This window comes from Podarcis cretensis (genome assembly GCF_951804945.1).
Source record: "Podarcis cretensis genome assembly, chromosome: 16".
Taxonomy (NCBI): Eukaryota; Metazoa; Chordata; class Lepidosauria; order Squamata; family Lacertidae; genus Podarcis; species Podarcis cretensis.
The window spans coordinates 26,116,534-26,141,646 of NC_137186.1; the positions used below are offsets into that span (position 1 = coordinate 26,116,534).

General features: G+C 47.9%; 1 protein-coding gene across 1 annotated transcript; it reads left to right on the forward strand.

Annotated features, from left to right (window-relative positions):
* Positions 1-60: 60 nt before the first annotated feature.
* Positions 61-24,596, forward strand: P2RX2 (purinergic receptor P2X 2; the record flags this gene model as incomplete). Its single annotated transcript, XM_079956954.1, has 12 exons — positions 61-191; positions 3,279-3,414; positions 5,506-5,577; positions 6,368-6,434; positions 10,063-10,156; positions 11,273-11,353; positions 11,611-11,749; positions 17,542-17,672; positions 20,528-20,618; positions 22,891-22,956; positions 23,069-23,146; positions 24,377-24,596. The coding sequence occupies 12 exons, from the start codon at positions 61-63 to the stop codon at positions 24,479-24,481; spliced, it is 1,191 nt and encodes a 396-aa protein (XP_079813080.1). The 3' UTR covers positions 24,482-24,596.
* Between the last annotated feature and the right edge of the window lie 517 nt (positions 24,597-25,113).

Sequence of the window (25,113 nt, forward strand, 5' to 3'; positions counted from 1 at the left end):
TGTTTGCCTGGAGTCTGCCCCCATCCCCACCCCCACGCTTCCAACCCTGGGGGGAAATACATGATGGGGTGCCTAGATTATTTCTGGGAGTTCTGGAACTACGAGACTCCCAAGGTGATTGTGGTGAAGAACAGGAACCTTGGGGTCATCTATAGACTTGTTCAGCTCCTCATCCTGGTCTATTTCATCTGGTAAGTCTGGGCTGTCTATGGGAAGTGTTGCAATCCGGTGATTTTTTTTTTGAGACTCAGAACTGAGCATTTGGATAGAGCTCAGTCGGTGCCGACAGTGCTCCCCCCCCCAAAAAAAAATGTTTAGGGGTACTCCTCTCATTTTGACTCCAGAAAATCACAATTTGATAGTTCAAATCAGGGTAAATAAATACAGTAAATGGACAAAAGTACAAAGATTCACAAAATGTTTGGGGTATGCGTACCCCTGCCTCCCCCCCGAAAAAAAGCACTGGGTGCCATAACACCAAGGTTGTATGTTTGATCCCAGCCGCATATTCTTGCATTGCAGACGATTTGGCTAGAAGATTCTCAGGGTCCTTTTGAACTCTACAGTTCTAGGATCAGAACTGAATGGGGTGGCCAGTGATGGGAAAATATATTTTCTGTTAACTTTCTTATAAATGTGGGAAGTGAGCCCTGCTGCATTTTTTTTTTGGGGGGGGGGTGGGAGGGGCGGTGACTTTTGCTTGTTTTGCTTAGTGGGCTGCTATATGTGCTTTTCAACTTGTTCATCGATTATCTAGAATTAGGGGTGAGCAGTGAGGTGGGGACGTTTGCTGATGATACTAAATCGTTCAAGGTTGTTAGAAGAAAGAGAGATTGCTGAGAGCACCAAAAAGGACCTCTCTCCAAACTGAGCGAACGGGCAGTAAAATGGCAAATACTATTCAGTGTCATCAAATTAAAGTCAGGGCAAAAAAACAATAATCTTAATTTCATATAGATACTCATGGGATCTGAACTGGCAGCGACAGACTGGAGAGAAGAGTTTGGGATTGTACCAGATATCTTGGGGAATATGTCAACCTAGTGTGTGGTTTTGCTGTGAAAAGGGCAAAGTCCATGCTACAGATAATTCGGGAAGGAATCGAAAATAAAACTGTCAGTATCATAATCAGTGCTATTTTTCTAGAAATAGAGGGGCCGGAACTCAACATGAATGCTTCCCTTGTTCTCTTATACAGTGGTACTTCGGGTTACAGACGCTTCAGGTTACAAACGCTTCAGGTTACAGACTCTGCAAACGCAGAAATAGTACCTCAGGTTAAGAACTTGGCTTCAGGGTGAGAACAGAAATCGTGCCCTGGTGGCACAGCAGCAGTGGGAGGCCCCATTAGCTAAAGTGGTGCTTCAGGTTAAGAACAGTTTCAGGTTAAGAACGGTCCTCCAGAACGAATTAAGTTCTTAACCCAAGGTACCACTGTAATGGCAACGGCGCCCTGCTGAGTGGTGCTAGAATGGGATAAAAAAGCCCTGTTGATACAAATTGATGGTGTGTGACCACATTTAGCGTACAGTTCTGGTCACCACACCTTAGAAAGGATATTGTAGAATTGGAAAAGTAGAATCAAAGAGATCAAGGGGATGATGGACTGAATACAGACGAGGAGAGGTTGTAGCGTTTGTGACTTTTTAGTTTAGAGAGCAGGCGAGTAAGTGGCCACATGGTAGAAGTTTTTAAAAATTATGCATGGCATAATCTTCTTCTTCTTCTTCAGCATATTATTATTATTATTATTATTATTATTATTACCCCGCCCATTTGGCTGGGTTTCCCCAGCCCCACTCTGGACGGCTTCCAACAAAATATTAAAAATGCAATAAAATATCAAACATTAAAAACTTCCCTCAACAGGGCTGCCTTCAGATGTCTTCTAAAAGTCAGATAGTTGTTTATTTCCTTGACATCTGATGGAGAGGATGGATAGAGAGAATCTTTCCTCCCTCTCTCAGAACACTAGAACTAGTGGACATCCCCTTTGTTGGAAGATTCTGGAGAGATAAAATGAAGTGCTTCACACAATGCATAGTTCAACTTTGGAACTCACTGCCACAGGAGGCAGCAATGGCCTCCGACTGGAGGATTGGACAAATTCAGGGAGGAGAGGGCTATCGATGGCTGTTAGCAATGATGGCTATGCTCTGTCTCCACAGCTGGAGGCAGCAGTGCTTCTGAATCCCAGTTGCTGGGAACCATAGGTGGGGAAAATGTTGCTCTTATGCTCAGGTCCTCCTTGTGGGGTTTTCCCCAGGCATCTCAGCGGCCACTGTGAGAGCAGGAGGCTGGACTAGGTGGGCCAGTGACCTTACCCACCAGGCTGTCCTTATGTTGTTAATACAAGGTTTTAGTCTTTCAGGTGTTCTAGGAAAAAACTGCTCCTTTTCCCTTATGGGGTATCCAGGAGCCTGTTATAGAGTCCTTAAGTGGGTTTCCTATCGGTAGGAGAAAGTAACAGAGGCGAACCAGAGAATTTTTAAGAAGCAAAGCGGCTAGTAAGCCTGATCTTTATTAAACTGTTGCAACAGGGTCCCCACTCACCACACGCAGGAGGGAGAGAGAACCTCGAACAGTGGTGTGCAAGCCCTTATACAGTGGTACCTCTGGTTACATACACTTCAGGTCACAGACTCCGCTAACCCAGAAATATTACCTCGGGTTAAGAACTTTGCTTCAGGATGAGAACAGAAATTGGGCAGCAGTAGCGCGGCAGCAGCGGGAGGCCCCATTAGCTAAAGTGGTGCTTCAGGTTAAGAACAGTTTCAGGTTAAGAACAGACCTCCAGAACAAATTAAGTACGTAACCAGAGATACCACTGTATAGACTTTTGAAATTGCCCAAGACCACCCCAAAAAACATCATACATACATCATAGAAGGAGGCGGTCTACAGCAGAAATCCTGTCTGCCAGGATACCTGACAATGGTCACTGATTGCTTTACCTGGGCAGCCTGACCATTCTTGTGTGATGGTAAATACTTTAGTTCCTGAATCCAGTCCACAGGCTCACTGTATGCATATACAAATATGCCCTTAAGACAGGTAAGCAAAAGACAGTGGAGAGGCTTTCCCATTTCCTTCCCCCTTCAGAGAAATATTGGCGAGTCAAACTGGCTTCAGGATTGTTCTCCTGTACTATTTCAGACATGTGGTTTATATACTTATGTATGTGTTTGCCTTGTACGTTTATGAGCATTTATTTTATATTTGGGACCTTAGAATTCTTATAACAAAGGTGCCACAAGACTCTGCTGGTTTCTCAACAGGTACGTGTTTATCATCCAGAAGGGCTACCAGGAGAGCGAGTCGGGCCCAGAAAGCTCCGTCATCACTAAAGTGAAGGGTGTCAGTCGCTCTCAGCACAAGGTCTGGGATGTGGAGGAATATGTGAAGCCTCCAGAGGTGAGCCCACAAGAGCGCCCTCTGCAGACAGGAACACACACCTGAACTCAGCGGCAGAAGCAGCACAGGGATGTCGCCTTTGGATTATGGGAGGCAAAAAGAGACAAATGGGTGTCCTCCTGTCAGGGGTACAAACTTGAATAGAATATTTTTTTTGGGGGGGCTGCATAATCAATCACATGACATGACACACGCACACCATTTGAATGGCAATGCCCAGTAACTTGGGGTGGCCCAGCACCCTCAACTATTATAGTGTGTGTGTGTGTGTGTGTGTGTGTGTGTGTGTGAAGGTACCCCAAGGAGTTGGCTCCTATGCCTCCAGATGGTTCTGGACTACAACTCCCATGATTCCTGATGTGGCCACAGGCTATGCTGGCTGGGACTGATGCATGCTGGGAAACCCAACCTCTGCAGGGCACCACAATCGTTCTCCCCGATGATAAGGTCTCCAACAATGCCATGTCATAAAAACCTGTGTTGGACTGTGGCGATCACACAGGGTCCCCGGACGTTTCACCGTCTATTGATCCCTGTGCCACCACTTTATTTCTCGCTGCCACCACCCAGGCCCTACCTGGTACAATACTGAGTCCAGCCAGAGTTAAATTGGAACATAAACTTCTGTTTATTTATTGCAGTTTAACAAGCGTGTGGTTTCATAAATGGTATTGGTCTATTACAATCATGGGGTGCCTATCCAGACCTATAACTTCCGCTACCTGCTCTTACTCACTAAACCACCTCTCAGATATTTACTTGTCTTCCTAGCCTCTAACTGTTCCTGACTCAGCTTATTTCGCTACACTAACTCAACCTACCCACAGACTCTATCCCAATTCACTCCCACTCCAACCAACCACCCACCTCCCAATGAACTCCTTCCTTCGCCCCTCCCAGAGCTGGTTTTATAGTCCCTCTGACTCCACCCCCGGGTTCTGATTGGGTAACCTGTTTAACTATTTCACCTCCAGCACTCTCATGTGTTAATGTCACAGGGACATCGTGTAGAGCCTTTGGGGCAAAAATGGAACAAATGATCTGCCTCCAGAACCATTCTTTTTTGGAGGGGAGGGGGACTCCAGAACCCTTTTTTTGGGGGGGGGGGAGACTCAATTATGTTTACTGGGTAACTCAAATAGGGAGAGTGCTGTGTACTTAGGTCCTGCTTGCAGCTTTTCACTGAGGCATGGCCAGCCCAACCACGAGGCAAGTTGAGGCGATTGCCTCAGGTGGCAGAATCCACAGGGGCAACAAATCCTAACTGTATCTTTATTCCCCCTTTGTAGATCATCACTCACCTCTTCTTACCTGGTGGGAAAGGGACATCCATTTTGTGGTTTGCCTCAGGTTCCAAAATGTCTTGAGCCGGCCCAACACTGAAGTATGTGTTTGGTCACTGTGAGAACTGGATTATAGGCTAGAGGGACACCGCCCCCCCTTTAGCCTGATCCAGCGGCCAGGTTCTCTTCTCATGTTCTAAAAGTGCCCAGGATTCTCACGAGGCTGATTGGTTGGATGCTTTGCCCACAAACACCTTTGGTGAAGCATCCTGCATACATCACAGATACATCATACATATGTCACAAATAGGGAAGGGTCATCTGGCAGAAACTGGTTCATCAGGTTTGCCTCTAAGCCTTCCTTGCCCACCACCATACACCCATCAAGTGATACAATGGAAATATTTACAAGTCCCTGGTTTTCCAGGCCAGGTAATTACACTTCTTTGTCCGGACTGAGAGCTAATCCATTCCTGGATTTTTTGCTATTTTCCATGGATGACAGGTAGTCTGGCACCCATTTGCCAGAATGCCAGCAATTCTCTCTTGTCCTGGGGCTGCTGCGTACATGACCCCAGGTTTCAGGGATTATGGCTGTCTACTCATTTCCCAAGTTTCCCCTTGGTAGCTATTCCTTTCCCTGAGTCAAATGAAATTAGAATGGTGTGGTGTCGTGCGTTATGTGGTGCTTTGAGGAGACGTGTGCATGGATAAAGGGTGGGTGGGTGCACACTGCATGCTGGAGGGGCAACCCCCCCATCATTATAAAAATTTGCGTAACACCTCTAACTCTCCATCTCGTCTGCAGGGAGGCAGTGTTTTCAGCATCATCACCCGCGTCCAAGTCACCCCCTCACAGACTCAGGACACCTGCCCCGAGGTAGGAATTGGCCGTGCCAAATATTTCACATCCCTGATTGGCTATCCGCTTCCCGATTCCTTTATCTCAAAAGTTTGCCCAGTTCATTAAAAGAGGCACTACGAACCATCCTGTTGAGGCAGATGTTGCGCCGCAGGAACTGTGGATCTTGCTGTGCTTCTAACTGTGGGAATGTTCAGGGAGGCAGGAGAGGATATATTGTTTATTAATATCCTTCCTAACTTGTGCTAGCAAATTCCTTTACTTAGCAGAGTTTTACATTCCCCTTTTAAAAGCACAGCGGATAACTGGTTGCAGGCTTGTGTAAGCCTCTCACTGTTAGGTTCCTGGTAAGTTCCCTTATATCCCTCTTAAAAGAATAAACACACCACAATCTTGTGTAAAGTATATAAAAGTTGTTTACTCACATCAGTTCACAGTAAGATCCTTGAAGGCAGACAGTTACAAAGCATATACACGTGGATCTATCCCATATGGGGATAATCCCAGTGTTGACTGGAAGCCAATAGAGCGTCTCTAGCTAAAAAGCTGCTCCAACGATGGAGGAAGTCAAAGAGAGAGTGTGTGCAGTGTGCCCTGCCCTTTTGTTACCTGGACAGGAAGGTCACGCCCACCTCTAGTCACATGCAAAGGAAGGATGTCCCAGCCAGGAGGAAACAGAAAGTTTTCGACTGGTTGGACCAAACATTCCCCTGCATGTCCACTCTAGGAAAACAAGGAATGTTGTACTTGGCTGCTACTTATGTATCATATCCCACACTAACTACTCTCTCTTGTCCGCCTTTTGCAGAACGTGAGGGCTCTGTGCCGCTCCGACAGGGACTGCCATGCAGGAGAGATGGATATGTTGGGGAATGGTGAGCAATGGGGTTGTCTCGTGACAGGAACCAGCGTGACTCAGGCTCTAAGCGAGCGAGTTGTGAAATCCCTGGCTTGGCTCTCTCCTGGGTTTTTAGCCATTTATTTCTTTTCTTGCATCTGTACTCCGCTTTTGTTGTGGAACCTTGGATTGTTCCCAGGTGTGCATGCAATTCCCATCCAGGCACTGAGCAGGTTTAGACATTCAGCGAAGTGGTGCCTCTCCAGACCATGCCTTGGGACCCACAACTACAAACCTCCCAATCTTCTGCCTTCCAGATGTTCTAGAACTACACCTCCTACCAACCCCAGCCAGCAACATCATTTGTGACTAGAACTCCTATTAGCCCCAGTCAGCACAGCCATTTGGGACTACAACTCCCATCAGCCCCAGCCAGCAACATCATTTGTGACTAGAACTCCTATTAGCCCCAGTCAGCACAGCCATTTGGGACTACAACTCCCATCAGCCCCAGCCAGCACCATCATTTGTGACTACAACTCCCATCAGCCCCAGCCAGCACCGTCATTTGTGACTAGAACTCCTATTAGCCCCAGTCAGCACAGCCATTTGGGACTACAACTCCCATCAGCCCCAGCCAGCAACATCATTTGTGACTACAACTCCCATCAGCCCCAGCCAGCACCGTCATTTGTGACTAGAACTCCTATTAGCCCCAGTCAGCACAGCCATTTGGGACTACACCTCCCATCAGCCCCAGCCAGCAACATCATTTGTACTAGAACTACTATTAGCCCCAGTCAGCACAGCCATTTGGGACTACAACTCCCATCAGCCCTAGCCAGCAACATCATTTGTGACTAGAACTCCTATTAGCCCCAGTCAGCAAAGCCATTTTGGACTACAATTCCCATCAGCCCCAGCCAGCAACATCATTTGTGACTAGAACTCCTATTAGCCCCAGTCAGCACAGCCATTTGGGACTACAACTCCCATCAGCCCCAGCCAGCAACATCATTTGTGACTAGAACTCATATTAGCCCCAGTCAGCACAGCCATTTGGGACTACAACTCCCATCAGCCCCAGCCAGCAACATCATTTGTGACTAGAACTCCTATTAGCCCCAGTCAGCACAGCCATTTGGGACTACAACTCCCATCAGCCCCAGCCAGCAACATCATTTGTGACTACAACTCCCATCAGCCCCAGCCAGCACCGTCATTTGTGACTAGAACTCCTATTAGCCCCAGTCAGCACAGCCATTTGGGACTACACCTCCCATCAGCCCCAGCCAGCAACATCATTTGTACTAGAACTACTATTAGCCCCAGTCAGCACAGCCATTTGGGACTACAACTCCCATCAGCCCTAGCCAGCAACATCATTTGTGACTAGAACTCCTATTAGCCCCAGTCAGCAAAGCCATTTTGGACTACAATTCCCATCAGCCCCAGCCAGCAACATCATTTGTGACTAGAACTCCTATTAGCCCCAGTCAGCACAGCCATTTGGGACGACAACTCCCATCAGCCCTAGCCAGCAACATCATTTGTGACTAGAACTCCTATTAGCCCCAGTCAGCACAGCCATTTTGGACTACAACTCCCATCAGCCCTAGCCAGCACCGTCATTTGTGACTAGAACTCCTATTAGCCCCAGTCAGCACAGCCATTTGGGACTACAACTCCCATCAGCCCCAGCCAGCACCATCATTTGTGACTAGAACTCCTATTAGCCCCAGTCAGCAAAGCCATTTTGGACTACAATTCCCATCATCCCTAGCCAGCAACATCATTTGTGACTACAACTCCCATCAGCCCCAGCCAGCACCGTCATTTGTGACTAGAACTCCTATTAGCCCCAGTCAGCACAGCCATTTGGGACTACAACTCCCATCAGCCCCAGCCAGCAACATCATTTGTGACTACAACTCCCATCAGCCCCAGCCAGCACCGTCATTTGTGACTAGAACTCCTATTAGCCCCAGTCAGCACAGCCATTTGGGACTACACCTCCCATCAGCCCCAGCCAGCAACATCATTTGTACTAGAACTACTATTAGCCCCAGTCAGCACAGCCATTTGGGACTACAACTCCCATCAGCCCCAGCCAGCATCATCATTTGTGACTAGAACTCCTATTAGCCCCAGTCAGCACAGCCATTTGGGACTACAACTCCCATCAGCCCCAGCCAGCACCATCATTTGTGACTACAACTCCCATCAGCCCCAGCCAGCACCGTCATTTGTGACTAGAACTCCTATTAGCCCCAGTCAGCACAGCCATTTGGGACTACAACTCCCATCAGCCCCAGCCAGCAACATCATTTGTGACTACAACTCCCATCAGCCCCAGCCAGCACCGTCATTTGTGACTAGAACTCCTATTAGCCCCAGTCAGCACAGCCATTTGGGACTACACCTCCCATCAGCCCCAGCCAGCAACATCATTTGTACTAGAACTACTATTAGCCCCAGTCAGCACAGCCATTTGGGACTACAACTCCCATCAGCCCTAGCCAGCAACATCATTTGTGACTAGAACTCCTATTAGCCCCAGTCAGCAAAGCCATTTTGGACTACAATTCCCATCAGCCCCAGCCAGCAACATCATTTGTGACTAGAACTCCTATTAGCCCCAGTCAGCACAGCCATTTGGGACTACAACTCCCATAAGCCCTAGCCAGCAACATCATTTGTGACTAGAACTCCTATTAGCCCCAGTCAGCAAAGCCATTTTGGACTACAACTCCCATCAGCCCTAGCCAGCACCGTCATTTGTGACTAGAACTCCTATTAGCCCCAGTCAGCACAGCCATTTGGGACTACAACTCCCATCAGCCCCAGCCAGCACCATCATTTGTGACTAGAACTCCTATTAGCCCCAGTCAGCAAAGCCATTTTGGACTACAATTCCCATCAGCCCTAGCCAGCAACATCATTTGAGACTACAACTCCCATCAGCCCTAGCCAGCAACATCATTTGTGACTAGAACTCCTATTAGCCCCAGTCAGCACAGCCATTTGGGACTACAACTCCCATAAGCCCTAGCCAGCAACATCATTTGTGACTAGAACTCCTATTAGCCCCAGTCAGCAAAGCCATTTTGGACTACAACTCCCATCAGCCCTAGCCAGCACCGTCATTTGTGACTAGAACTCCTATTAGCCCCAGTCAGCACAGCCATTTGGGACTACAACTCCCATCAGCCCTAGCCAGCAACATCATTTGTGACTAGAACTCCTATTAGCCCCAGTCAGCACAGCCATTTGGGACTACAATTCCCATCAGCCCTAGCCAGCAACATCATTTGAGACTACAACTCCCATCAGCCCCAGCCAGCAACATCATTTGTGACTAGAACTCCTATTAGCCCCAGTCAGCACAGCCATTTGGGACTACAACTCCCATCTGCTCTGGCCTCCGCAGCTGCATGACACTACAGCTGATGAGAGCACAGCTGCCCTGGCTGGGGCTGCTGGGAGTTGTAGTTCAAAACATCCAGCATTTACCAGGTTGGGGAAGGCTTTCTAGTGCAGACGCCATTCTCCCAGATGCCATCCCTCCTGGCGATATTGAGGTGACAACACCCCATCAGGCTCAAAAAATGGGGTTGTGGGGTGACTAGTTTTCACCTGTGCCCCTGTTCTTTCATCCCTTATAGGAGAGAAGACAGGGCGCTGTATCTCCTATAACTACAGCATGAAAACCTGTGAGATTAGAGCCTGGTGCCCAGTGGAGGACGCAGCATCTGTCAGGTAAGGAGGGACATGGAGATAAACAGAGATAATAATAATAAGAAGAAGAATAAGAATTTATTATTTATACTCTGCCCATCTGGCTGGGTTTCCCCAGCCACTCTGGGCAGCTCCTGACACAATTAAAAGCGCAATAAAACATCAAAGATTAAAAACTTCCCTAAACAGGGCTGCCTTCAGCAGGGGCGGAGGAAGGGATGTGTGGTAGGTGTGGACCACCCTGGGTGTCACCACTGAGGGGGGTGACAAAATGCCAGGCGGCACTCACCTCAGGGCCTGCAGTGTGCCTGAGCCATGCCTCTCTCCTGGGAGAGATGCGGTGGCTTAGGCGCAGGCAGGCTCTGCGCTGCCCAAATGGTCCACCCGCTGCCTCCCCCCCAGCTGTAGGGCGGTTGAGAGGCAGGCAGAGGCTCCACAGTGCGCCCTGCCCTGGGTGCGCCGCCCCAGGCGCCCGAGCACCTTCCTCCGCTGCTGGCCTTCAGATGTTTTCTGAAAGTCTAATAGTTGTTTATTTCCTTGACATCTGATGGGAGGGCATTCCACAGGGTGGGTGCCACTACCGAGACGGCCCTCTGCCTGGTTCCCTGTAACTTCACTTCTTGCAGTGAGGGAACCGCCAGAAGGCCCTCAGAGCTGGACCTCAGTGGCTGGACAATGGGGGTGGAGACACTCCTTCAGGTACGCTGGACTGAGGCCGTTTAGGGCTTTAAAGATCAGCACCAACACTTTGAATTGTGTTCAGAAACGTGTTGGGAGCCAATGCAGGTCTTTCAGGAAAAGTGTTACAGTGATACCTTGGGTTACAGACACTTCAGGTTACAGACACTTCAGGTTACAGACACTTCAGGTTACAGACTCTGCTAACCCAGAAATAGTACCTTGGGTTAAGAACTTTGCTTCAGGATGAGAACAGAAATCGTGCGGCTGCAGCAGCGGGAGGCCCCATTAGCTAAAGTGGTACCTCAGGTTAAGAACAGTTTCAGGTTAAGAACAGACCTTCAGAACGAATTAAGTTCTTAACCCGAGGTACCACTGTATATGTGTATGCTTGTGTATGTGTTTGTGTGTGTGATCCTTTCTAACCTGACTTTAACAGCAGACATCTTTGCTTCCTAGTGAGAACTTGTCAAAGATGGCCCCAGAGTTCACCATCCTCATCAAGAACAACATCCATTTCCCTCGCTTCCGGTTTACCAAGTAAGAGCACCAGCGCATCCAGGTAGGGTTGGTCGCCTGACCCAAGTCCTAGGCCCTTGGAGGGAAGTTCCCAAACTGGTTTCCAAAATCTTGACCTGCCCAGTGACTGCAATGCATGCAGAATGATGTCCGACGGCAGATTTGTCCATGTGTATCAACTTGGCTTTTTCTGATGCACTTTTGCTGTGCCAGAAAAAGTCCGGCAGCACACAGGAGGAGAGTTTTTGCTCCTGATCCTTGTTCCGTCTTCTCTCCAGAGGGAACGTCAAGGACAACGACGACAGCTACCTGAAGAGCTGCACCTTCAACGAAACCACAGGCCTCTACTGCCCCATCTTCAAGCTGGGCTTCATTGTGGAGCAAGCGGGAGAGAACTTCACCCACCTGGCTGAAAAGGTAAAGGTCGTGTAGGAATGTAGGAAGCTGCTTTGTAGAAAGTCAGGTCCGTCTGGTTCAGAACTGGCCAGCAGCCGTGTCTCTCCAGGGTTAAAGGCAGGCAGTATCTCCAAGCCTACCTAGAGGTGCTACTGGGAATGGAATGTTGGACCTTCTGCATGCAAAGAACATGTTGTATGTACCCTGAAAGAGAAGTTAGGTTTCTAGTCCTTATGATTGTAAGAAAAATACAGTGGTACCTTGGTTCAGAACCTCAGATTTGTATTGATTTGTATTGCTTTTGATCGATTTAGGTGGGCAGCTGCCCACCTGCCTCCCCCTTGGCTACATCCATAGTGGGGCTTACATGGGCCCCCCAATATTTTACAGTGGTACCTTGGTTCTCAAACGTCATGGTACTCAAACAACTTGGAACCCAAACACTGCAAACCCGGAAGTAAGTGCTCTGGTTTGCGAACTTTTTTCGGAATCTGAATGTGCTCCGTTTTGAGTGTTACATTGAGGTCTGCCTGTTTTTGCTACTTATTTTGCTTTTTTGCTTTTGTGTCTCTTTTTTTGTTTTGTTTTTGTGGAACCCAGTTCAGCTACTGACTGACTGATGTGTGTGACTGCAGTACATTGTTTATTGCTTTCACTTTATCGATCAATGGTCTCGTTAGATAGTAAAATTCATGTTCAATTGCTGTTTTAGGGGTTGTTTTTAAAAGTCTGGAACGGATGAATCCATTTTGCATTACTTTCTATGGGAAAGCGCGCCTTGGTTTTGGAATGCTTTGGTTTTGGAATGGGCTTCCGGAACGGATTAAGTTTGAGAGCCAAGGTACCACTGTAGTGCTGAACTAAACATGTAGATTAGTATTCAAATAGATCCCTGGTCCTTCCAATGATTCTCCAGGGTTCTAGAAGTCTTTCCTACCAGGAGATGCTGGCAGGGATTCAACCTGGGACCTTCTGCATGCCAAGCAGGTGCTCTGCCACTGAGCTATTGCATCAGGGGTGCCTTCTTTCCAGCCAGGCCTTCCTGGTGGAATGTTCTTTCATGAGCAAGCGGTTAGTGAAGGCCACTCGCCAGTGTGGTGTACTGGTTAAGAGCGGTGGACTCGTAATCTGGTGAACTGGGTTTGATTCCCCGCTCCTCCACATGCAGCTGCTGGGTGACCTTGGGCTAGTCACACTTCTCTGAAGTCTCTCAGCCCCACTCACCTCACAGAGTGTTTGTTGTGGGGGAGGAAGGGAAAGGAGAATGTAAGCCGCTTTGAGACTCCTTCGGATAGTGATAAAGCGGGATATCAAATCCAAACTCCTCCTCCTCCTCCTCCTCCTCCTCCTCCTCCTCCTCCTCCTCCTCTTCTTCTTCTTCTTCTAATGATCTCTTTAAAAGGAATATGATTTTGCAGAGGAGAGATGCAGTGCTGGGGCCAGTGCTGTACATAATAACAAGGACGGCTTCGGGTTTGAGGAGACTCTTGGCAACATGCTGCTCACCTGTCATTCACCCGATGCCTCGCGCCTCCGAGCTTGGAGGCTTGCATTCAGCAGTGAACTTGAACAGTGCCAAATGCAATCGAAGGAGTGACTGGGAACAAACTCAGTACCGAAAGCAAGTCGTGTTGCTTTTGTCAGGGGCAGGATCAGATCAGGAGTGCCTGAGTGGAAGCGTTCTTAACAGGACTTGCATCAGGCAGCAAATTTAAACATTGCTAAATGCAAGCCCCATTGCAAGTGTTGAAAACCAACAGCAAACATTGTCCCTGAATGTTGGTCATGCTGGATGAGGCTGATGGAACTCCAATGACCTCTGGAGGGCAGCAGGTTTGAAAGGATGGCTTAGACAGGGGTCAGCATACTTTTTTTAACAGGGGGCCGGTCCACTGACCCTCAGACCTTGTGGGGGGCCAGACTATATTTTGGAAAAGAAAAAAAAATGAATGAATTACTATGCCCCACAAATAACACAGAGATGCATTTTAAATAAAAGCACACATTCTACTCATGTGAAAATACCAGGCAGGCCCCACAAATAACCCAGATATGCATTTTAAATAAAAGGGCACATTCTACTTATGTGAAAGCACGCTGATTCCCGACCATCCATGGGCCGGATTTAGAAGGCGATTGGGCCGGATCCACCCCCCAGGCCTTAATTTGCCTACCCATGGCTTAGAACCTCTGTCTGGGTGCAGAGGAGAGAAATTCAATTCAATTCAATTCAAATTTAAGGAGCACCTGCCTAATTCACACTTCCCAAAACAACACTCAAACCGAAACAACCGTCCTTTGAAATTTGCATACCTGCAGATTTCCCCTAAATAACGGGTGCAAAAAACTGCAAATGTTAGCTTAAATAATGCACAGAATGCAAACTGTATATATAATAGGAGGGGGGCAGGAATCACATTAAAACGCTGATGGATTTTCATAAATCACAAACTCGTTTGAAAACACGGAGAACTGAACTTAAGTTTGGAAAAATTCTCACATTGAGAGAAACAGAAATTGACGGATTTGCCCGTCGTCATATCTTCTGGCAACTTGGCAAGTTTGCCCCCTTCGGAAGCTCCAGCCTGATGTTTCCTGCTCCACAACCCCCGCCAACTTGTGGGATGCCCACAACCTCCCTCCGGTTGCCAATTCCGGGTAGCTGGCTGCCCTCTAATTGCCTTTCTCTTCATATCAATCAGCCCCAATCGACTCTCATCGCTCTCCTGGGATGGAGGGTATATTATCGGTTGCTTCAGTGAAGCTCATCTCTCAGCCATTTCGGCTGCTCCTAATCCCCGTGGGATTAGCTCTTCGGCTAGATGGACTCCACACTCTTACTTACCCCAGCAAGGATTTCATTGACCAGTGGAGTAATGAAGTGGGGCAGATAGTCAGTGTGGCCTAGTGGTTAGAGTGCTGGACTATCGCCTGGGAGAGCAGGGTTCAAATCCCCACTTGGCTGTGAAGCTCTCTAGGTGCGACCTTGGGCCAGTTGTAGGCACATGAGAAGCTGCCTTATAGCGAGCCAGACCTTTGGTCCATCTAGCTCCATATTGTCTACACTGACTGGCAGCAGCTCGCCAGGATTTCAGGCAGGGGAGTCTCTCCCAACCCTACTGTAGATGCTGGGGACTGAACCTGGGACCTCCTGCATGCAAGACAGATGAGCTGTAGCCCTTTCCCAGTAGCTTGCTCTCAGCCTTGCAGGGTTGCTGTGGGGATTAAATGAGGAGGAAGAGAACCACATATGCCACTTTGAGCTCTCTGGGGTGAAAAAGGTGGGATATAAATGCAATAAACAAATGCTACCAGGGTGTGAGGGGCAGTAGATTCCGTATCAACAGGATTGAAAATGAAACTGCCGATATCCTAAGGCCACCATACAAATCTATGGAGCAGCTGTGCTTGGAATATGGTGTGCCATTCTAGTCACCTCTCCTCAACAAGTTACAGGTAGGTAGCCGTGTTGGTCTGCCATAGTCAGAACAAAATAAAAGAAAAAAAATTCCTTCCAGTAGCACCTTAAAGACCAACTAAGTTAGTTCTAGGTATGAGCTTTCGTGTGCATGGTAACAATGGAGGTATGAGCTTTCGTGTGCATGGTAACAATGGAGGTATGAGCTTTCGTGTGTATCTGAAGAAGTGTGCATGCACACGAAAGCTCATACCTAGAACTAACTTAGTTGCTCTTTAAGGTGCTACTGGAAGGAATTTTTTCTCCTCAACAAGGATACTGTAGAGTTGGAGAAGTTTCTTTCTTTTTCTTTTTTGACAATATAAGAAAGAAAGAAAGAAAGAAAGAAAGAAAGAAAGAAAGTGCACCCCACCACTGAGACCACTCCATTGTTACCATCTGATCTCCCAAAATTTCAACACCTCTTGCGGTAAAAGGTAAAGGTAAAGGGACCCCTGACCATTAGGTTCAGTCGTGACCGACTCTGGGGTTGCTTTACTCATCTCGCTTTACTGGCTGGGTCATGTGGCCAGCATGACTAAGCCGCTTTTGGCAAACCAGAGCAGCACACGGAAACGCCGTTTACCTTCCCGCCAGAGTGGTACCTATTTATCTACTTGCACATTGATGTGCTTTCGAACTGCTAGGTGGGCAGGAGCAGGGACTGAGCAACGGGAGCTCACTCCGTCGTGGGGATTTGAACTGCCGACCTTCTGATTGGCAAGCCCTAGGCTCCGTGGTTTAACCCACAGCGCCACCCATTTGGCCCTTTTCCATTTTAACAGTACAAATTCTACAAACACCCTCCGTATCTCCTCAAAATCATTTCTCTGGCATATTCCCCATCTTACCTTAATGGCACATGTTAATTTTTCATTAATAGCTATATCCCACACCTCTTTATACCACCTTTCCATTTTAGAGGAAGAAGGGCCTTCTTGGTGGTGGTGCCCGCCCTGTGGAATGCCCTCCCATCAGATGTCAAGGAAATAAACAACTATCTGACTTTTAGAAGACCTCTGAAGGCAACCCTCTTTAGGGAAGTTTTTTAATGTGTGATGTTTTATTCTGTTTTTAATCTGTTGGGAGCTGCCCAGAGTGGCTGGGGAAAGCCTGCCAGATGGTGGGGTATTAACAACAACAACAACAACAACAACAACAGTATATTATATTCTGCTTGCCCCTTCTACTTCCTAGCTATAATAATTCATGCAGCTGCCAATAAATTTGGGAGCAAGTCCTTCGTAACCAGTGAACCTTCCACCCCGTCGTAAATTGATGAGAATGCTACCTCTAGACTTTTGGTCAGCTTTAACCCAGTGATTTCTGTTATCTCCTTAAACACTCTTTGCCAAAAAAGTATACATATTTACACCCCCACCACATGTGAACATAATTTCCTGTTTCCTGGCATCCCCTCCAACATAACACCAAATATTCCTTGTTTATTTGATTTAATCTGAGTTGGAGAAGTTTCAACCAAAACGATCAAGAGCTTGGAGCAACTCCTGTGCAAGGAAAGTCTGCAGCCTTTGGGACTTTTTAGTTTAGAGAAAAGGTAAGAGGCGACATGATGGAATCTGATAAAATTACGCACGACTTGGAGAGAGCGGACAGAGAAAAGTTTCTCTCTCTCTTAACACCAGAATTCGTGGACACCTGATGAAGCTGAATGTTGGAAAATCAGGACAGATAAAAGAAAGAACTTCGCTATGCTGCACTGTGTTAAACTGTGGAACTCATTGCCACAGGAGGCAGTAATGGTCACCAACATGGATGGCTTTAAAAGATTGGACAAATTCATGGAGGATAAAAGGCTCTCACCAGCTCCCAGCTACCCTGGCTGTGCACTACCTCCATTGACAGAAGCATCATGCCTTTAAATACCAGCTGCTGTGAACCACAAAGTGGGAGGATGCTGTTCAGTTTGGGTCCTGCTCCTGGGCTGCCCAAATGTGCTTTTGTTTGGCCCATGGGAGGAGAGCAGGAAGATGGAAAAAGGCAGGTTGTTGGCCTGAGCCAAGAGTACTATCATCAAATTGCATTTTATGATCCCTTTCTGCAAACTCGCACCTCCACTTTCTTTTCTTTCTTTTTTAATTGCTTTATTGATTGGAAAGAAAGAAAAAACAGTCAACAAAGAAAAAAAAACCCAAAGGATGATACAAATTACCAAAAAATACATTAATTTCTCACAACACAACTTCTATTATGACTTCCAGTCACTCCATCGAGAGTCCCAGGTTTCTGTGGAGTAGCCCAATTTTCATTATCCCTTCAAACTTTTCCCAAATTCTGGGTCTAGGTGTTTGGAAAGAGGTCCTCTCCCTCTGCTGACCCCGCTTTCCCTTGGCAGGGCGGCGTGATTGGGGTGATCATTAACTGGAATTGCAACCTGGACCTGCCGGATACGATGTGCAACCCCCGCTATTCCTTCCGCAGGCTGGACCCCAAGTGGGCCCAGGCCTCCTCTGGATACAATTACAGGTAACAGCACATCCTTGTTTTGGAAGGAAAGGCTCCAGCTGTTTTGCTATCTTGGCAAAGGAGGATCCCTTACTTGTGTTATAAGAAAAAGCTGTTTCTTTTCCCTTCTGGGGTATCCAAGAACCCATATAGAGTCCTTAAGTGGGTTCCCTATCGGTAGGAGGAGAAAACAGAGGCCAACTATATTGAGAAGCAAAGCAGCTAGTAAGCCAGATCTTTATTCAAGGAACAACAGGGTCCACACTCACCACACGCAGGAGGGAGGAGGAACCCAGAACAATGGTGCGTAAGCCCTTATATAGACTTCTGAAATCGCCCACCCTGTAGCCCAAGACCACCCCCCAATACATCATACATACATCACAGAAGGAGGCTGTCTACAGCAGAAATCCTGTCTGCCAGCATACCTGACAATGGTCACTGATTGCTTTACCTGGGCAGCCTGACCATTCTTGTGTGATGGTTAAGACTTTAGTTCCTGAGTTCCAGGGCACAGGCTCACTCTATTCATACAGAAATACGCCCTTAAGACAGGTAAGCAAAAGACAGTGGAGAGGCTTTCCCATTTCCTTCCTCCTTGCAGAGAAATATTGGAGGTCAATTTGGGAGAGTCAAACTGGCTTCAGGATTGCTCTCCTGTACTATTGCAGACACGTGGTTTATATATTTATGTATGTGTTTGCCGTGTACAGTGGTACCTCAGGTTAAGAACTTAATTCGTTCTGGAGGTCCGTTCTTAACCTGAAACTGTTCTTAACCTGAAGCACTATTTTAGCTAATGGGGCCTCCTGCTGCCGCACAATTTCTGTTCTCATCCTGAAACAAAGTTCTTAACCTGAGGTACTATTTCTGGGTTAGCGGAGTCTGTAACCTGAAGTGTCTGTAACCTGAAGCGTCTGTAACCCGAGGTACCACTGTACATTTGTGAGCATTTATTTTGTATCTGGGACCTTAGAATTCTTATAATACTTGTATTGTTTGTGTTGGTGTGATGTATTGGTGCATTTCAGTGGTGTGTGGTGAAACTTTTCGTAGGGCCAGAGGTGCCAGCATGCAATGGCGATAGGGGAGGGCAGAAGCTTCCTGGGCATTGGGAAGGACACGCCAGGCCTCTGACAGGATTATGGAGCCCTTCTGCCTCCGTTCCAAAGCTGGACAGGCTTTGAGAAGATGGCAGGAGAGCTCTTGCACCCTGTTGGAGCATCATGCCTCTTCCCTAAGCCAGGCAGAAGCTTCCTGGGCTCCGGGAAGAAGGGACCAGGCTTTAATACACTAATTTACCTGGAACATTTGGGGGACTAGTCTAATCCCCCTGGTCCACTGACCAGACGCCACTGGTGCATTTGCGTGTTTGTGGTGTGGTGTGCATGGGACAAATGCATCTCCTGGCTCGCTTGTACGGGGCCAGAGCCAACTCAAGACATTTAGCTGCCCGAAGGTGATCAGAGCAGCCTCTTGTTCCACACTGATCCGCGTAGAGATAGCTCCACAGGGCAACCCCTTAGCTGTGGAGCTGGAATTTAGTACCCAGTTTGTTCCAGTCGCCAATCAGATGCCTCCAGGATGCCCACAAGCAGCGCATGAAAGCCGTAGTCCTCCCACAGTGCTGTTGCTTCCATGTGGCCACCATGCTAAACCAGGGGGCAGCAAACTGTTTCAGCAGGGGCCCGGTCCACTGTCCCTCAGACCATGTGGGGGCCCAACTATATTTTGAAAAAAAATAAAAATGAATGAGAGCCAGTGTGGTGTAGTAGTTGAGAGCAGTGGACTTGTAATCTGGTGAACTAGGTTCGTTTCCCTGCTCCTCCACATGCAGCTGCTGGGTGACCTTGGGCCAGTCACACTTCTCAGCCTCACTCACCTCACAGAGTGTTTGTTGTAGGGGAGGAAGGGAAATGGAGATTGTTAGCTGCTTTGAGACTCCTTAGGGTAGTGATAAAGCAGGATATCAAATCCAAACTCTTCCTCCTCTTCTTCTATGCCCCACAAATAACCCAGAGATGCATTTTGAATAAAAGGACACATTCTACTCATGTAAAAACATGCTGGTTCCTGGACCGTCTGCGGGCCGGATTTAGAAGGCGATTGGGCTGGATCCGGCCCCTGGGCCTTAGTTTGCCTACCCATGCGCTAAACAGATGGACCTTCCTATTCCTCCTTCAAATTTGTCTGATCCCCTTTCAAAGCCCCCCCCCCACCAATAGCAGCCATTCCCACATCTCACGGCAGCCAGAGCTATGATGTAAGCAGTAGAAGGAAGAGGGGGTCATGTAACTTGAGCTGACCTGCGTGCAAGGGAGGGTTTTTCTTTTGCAAAGGGTGTTGCAGGTTCCACAACATCCAAGGCCCGGAGCCCCTCGTCCCAGCCCCGATCTGCTGACATTAAGACACATAGCTCTGGGGAGTGGGGGACCTTTTTCAGCTTGAGGGTCACATTCCCTTCTGGGTGGGTGGGGGGAACATGCCAGGGCCAAAAGTGGGTGGAGTAGACTTGTTTCTCCAGCTCCCTATCAGTCCTCCATCCACAGAAGCAAGAGGCATGATCAGAGTTCAAAGGCGCATTCTAGTGAGGGGTGTGGCCGGGGGAGGGAAGAATACACATACATTCTGTGACATCACAGGCGTTCAGCCAATGAGTGAGTGGAGCAGCACTCACCATTATAATAGTGACCTTTTAAGCTCCAACATTTTCTACCAGGCGGTGTATGTTTAGGTGGGGGAAGTAAGTATTTTCTCAACAGCCTTGCTTGCTGCCAATGCAGCCATGCAGGAGGGCCAGGTTTCTCTGTGCCAAGGTTCTGGGCATTTTATGGCAGCAGCCAGCCTTGCTCACCCCCCTTGCTTTTGACCCCCAGGTTTGCCAAGTACTACAAGCACAGGGGCAAGAGCACCCGCACCTTGATCAAGGCTTACGGCATCCGCATCGATGTGATTGTGCACGGGCAGGTAAGGGACAGAGATGCTTGCTATAGGAGGGACATGTTAGATTTCTGTTTATGCCACTGTGCAGTTTTTGGAGTCACAAGACTCTGTTTACATTCCAGACTGTTGGAAGTCTCACAGGAGATGGAAGTTGTTGTTACTGGTTTCCTGTTTCTTTGTAGCAGTTGGTTCACTGTCTCTCACAGAGAGAGGATGTATATTCTTTTCTGTCTGCGCAGTTAGAAACAAACGTAGCAATGTAGCTTATATATTTCTCGTCCTTCTGCTGCTATATGGATACACTTTGTAATGGGAAAGTGCCTGGAGCCTCATCAAAGGCTTACGTCGTTAATCACCGTTGGAGGACATGTCCGCGGAGGAGTAGCTCGGTCGTATGCAACTTCCGACAAGACATGGGGCTGGGCTACCGGGATGCAGGCGCCGAGTTGCAAAAGTAGTTTTCGAAGTAGGGCTTGGGGGGGGGGCTGGAGGAACTGTTTTCAGGCTAAGAGCGGCCTTCCCTTACGGGCAAGCTTCAGGAATCACATGCCAGTAGAGGTTGGGGTGAAAGGTGAGGTCGGCAGGTACAAGAGAGGTGCAACAGGTACATCTCTCTCTTACATCAGGGATGGCTGTGGTCTAAACCACGGAGCCTCTTGGGCTTGCCGATCAGAAGGTCGGCGGTTTGAATCCCCGCGACGCGGTGAGCTGCCGTTGCTCTATCCCAGCTTCTGCCAACCTGGCAGTTTGAAAGCATGCCAATGCAAGTAGATAAATAGGTACCACTGCGGCGGGAAGGTAAACGGTGTTTCCATGCGCTCTGGTTTCTATCACTGTGCCTTGTTGCGCCAGAAGTGGTTTATTCACACTGGCCACAAGACCCGGAAAGCTGTCTGTGGACAAACGCCGGCTCCTTCAGCCTGAAAGCGAGATGAGCGCCAGGACCCCATAGTTGCCTTTGACTGGACTTAACCGTCCCAGGGGTACCTTTACCTTTACAGTAGACTACATTCTGCGGGAGGTTTGTGGGCACTCCTCCATGCACACCTGTCCCCCACCTGCCATCCAGGTAAGCAAGCAGCATGGCCCTGGTTCAAGGACATGTTCCAGACATGTCAAAGGCACTATTATCGTTATCATTTATTTATTTACTTTGACTAGCCAAAGCCACTACAAAAGACAAAATGCACAAAACAGAGTAGAAGCAGAATAAAATGCGTTGCACAGTCAAAATAGTCATCCAATATCAAGAATGTATAACTTGCTGTTGAAGTGGAATACAATAGATGAGACAGTGAAGTCAGCTATGGTTAAATGGGCACAGGACATAGGTCATGACATTATGTTTGCTGACTGGGAGCAGTTATGGACCACAGGTATTAAATTTACGGCATGTAATGCCTTACGAGAAAACATTATGAAAATGATTTATAGGTGGTACATGACCCCAGTCAAGCTTGCGAAGATTTATCATTTGCCCAATAACAAATGCTGGAAATGTAAAGAGACTGAGGGTACCTTTTTCCACCTTTGGTGGACCTGCCCAAAGATTAAGGCCTTCTGGGAAATGATTTATAATGAAATTAAGAAAGTGCTTAAGTGCACCTTTAACAAGAAACCAGAGGCATTTCTCTTGGGTATGGTCGGCCAGTTGGTGCCGAAGAAGGATAAGAATTTCTTTTTGTACGCTACTACGGCAGCAAGGATTCTTCTAGCAAAGTATTGGAAGACACAAGAGCTACCCACGCTGGAGGAATGGCAGGCGAAAGTGATTGACTTTATGGGACTGGCAGAAATGACCGGCAGAATCCGCGACCAAGAGAGAGAGACTGTGGAAGAAGATTGGAAGAAATTTAAGATGTATCTTAAGAATTATTATAAAACTGAGGAGTGTTAAAATGCTGAGGGGAAAGAAGACGTAGAATTGCAGCGATAATTGGGTTTAAATTTTAGGGTGGAGTAGAAAAAGAGGATGAATTTATATTTAATTGGGCAAGAAAGGTTGCTGAATAATGGTACTAAATTAAGGGTGCAAAAAGGGGAAGGTATGGGGAAGTCCGGGAAAAGAGGGTTATGAAAATAAGGTTAAGAAAATATGAGTTTGTTGTTTGTTTGTTTTTATGTTGTTGTTTTTTTCTTGTTTGTGATAAAAAATTGGAAATTAATAAAAATCATTTAAAAAAAAAAAAAAAAAAGCAAAATAGTCATCCAAACCAGACATACTGTCACATCAGTTAAATTCTTCAAGGTCACTGCAAGCAGGGCTAATAGTGATTCTGTCCCTTTCTCCCCTTAGGCAGGGAAGTTCAGCCTTATCCCCACAATCATTAATCTGGCCACGGCGCTGACGTCAGTGGGAGTGGTGAGTATTGTGGACCGTGGCCTCCTCTCTCTTGCTTCATTCAATTAAAAAATAAAATTAAAAAAGACTTTTCCTGCTCTGGTGTTGATTGATCACTCTCCTCCTCCTACAGGGCTCCTTCCTCTGCGACTGGATCTTGCTGACCTTCATGAACAAGAACGAAGTCTACAGTGCCCGGAAGTTTGACCAGGTAGCGGGGAGGGTGCCCCTGAATGGATGGAACAGATGGGGCTCAGGCCATCTGTGATCCTAGACCCAAAATGCCCGTGCTCTGTGACAAATTCCCTGGGGAGCTCTGCCAACCCTGGGCCAGTCGAGAGGGGCAGGAGTTCTCAAAGAGCGCCCCTCTCACCTTGGCAGAACTGGGGCTCTTTCTCACACCAGCTTGTTGGCCAAGCGACATTCAACGATGGGCTATCAAAATGCACCTGAATGTTGCTCAGTGCACAGAGGAAAGAGCCCTGGAGGCTGGTCCATTAGAAGGGAAATGGGGCACTGCCCCACCAACCTCAGTCCGGTCTCAGCCAGCCCCACGACCTGCCTGCCTCCTTTCTTACAACCAGTCTGGTGTCTCTGCCTGCCATTGGTTCCACTTCCTGTATTGCAAGGGGTTGGACGAGGTGATACTTCAGGTCCCTTCCAACCCCCACCTATTTATATTGCACCCCTCCCTGCGCCAAAGAGCCCCAAGGCCTTTTTCATCGTTTGTGCTAAGAGCCCTCCATGCACCTAAAATGGAACAGTCTGTTCCATCATCTCGCTTTCCTGTGAGTGTAGGTCAGGCTGAACCATTGAGGGGGTGGGGTGAGCAAAGCAGTGCTTTACCCACCTCCCTGCCGACCAGCCTTCAGTCTCTAGGTGGCCTCTGGCTGGGTTGGGACTCTGATCAGTCTTGCAACTTTTATAAGAAAAAACTGCTCACCATATTTTTTGCTCTATAAGACACACTTTCCCCCTCCTAGCCCAAGACCCCCCCCTAAAAAAACACATCATCCATACATCACAGAAGGCAGCGGTCTACAACAGAAATCCTATCTGCCAGGATACCTGATAATGGTCACTGATTGCATTACCTGGGCAGTCTGGCCATTCTTTTGTGATGGTTAATACTTTAGTTTCCGAGTTCCAGGTCACAGGCTCACCCTATTCATACACAAATACGCTCTTAAGACAGGATTTATAACTGAAAAGACAATTGGAAGGGTTTCCTCATTTCCTTCCTCCTTGCAGAGGAATATTTGAGGTCACCGGGAGAGTCAACATGGCTTCAGGATTGCTCTCCTGTACTATTTCAGACATGTGGTTTATATACTTCTGTATGCGTTCGCCTTGTACATTTATGAACATTTAATTTATATTTGAGGCCTTAGGATTCTTATAACGCTACTAATGGCTTGTTCCTTCTCCCACATCCGGCCAGATGCCCAAGCTCCAAGAGGGAACTCCGACGACGGACTGCAGCATCACCGATTCCTGCACTCAAGCCTCCTCGCCCGCAGACTCCAAAGCGCCCATCCATCTCTGAGGGTTCAGGAGCTCCTTTCCTGTCCCGTTTTCTCAGGATGGTCTTCTCTGCATCTGATAAAAGGCAGCTTCATTCTCCTGTGGCCCCTGGCACAATAAATCGAGTTGGTCCTGAAGGTGTCGGGACAGGAGTCTCATTTTGACCACAAGACCGGTGGAATTCGTTCTTCTCAGGGTACAAAAACAGCCCTACAAAATTCCTGATAGAATGGGAGGAGCAGGGAGGAACTGAGCCATTGCAGACCTACAACCTGCCAGACCTGGCTATATCCCGGGCAAAGGAAGGACAGCGTTGCTGGATCAGACCAAAGGCGTATCTAATCCAGCATCACGTTCTCAACAGTGGTCAACCCAAATCCTCTTTTGGGAAGCCCACAAGCAGTGCCTGAGTACAACAGGGCTCTCCTCACCTGTTGTTCTCAGTAGTTGGTACACAAAGGCCCACTGCCTCCGTCTACCAACATAGCATGATCTTCCTTGCCTGGAACTCTAAAGAGCTGCTGCCAGTCAGTGTAAGAGACCCCTGGCCATTAAGTCCAGTCGTGGCTGACTCTGGGGTTGTGGCGCTCATCTCGCTTTATTGGCCGAGGGAGCCGGCATACAGCTTCTGGGTCATGTGGCCAGCATGACTAA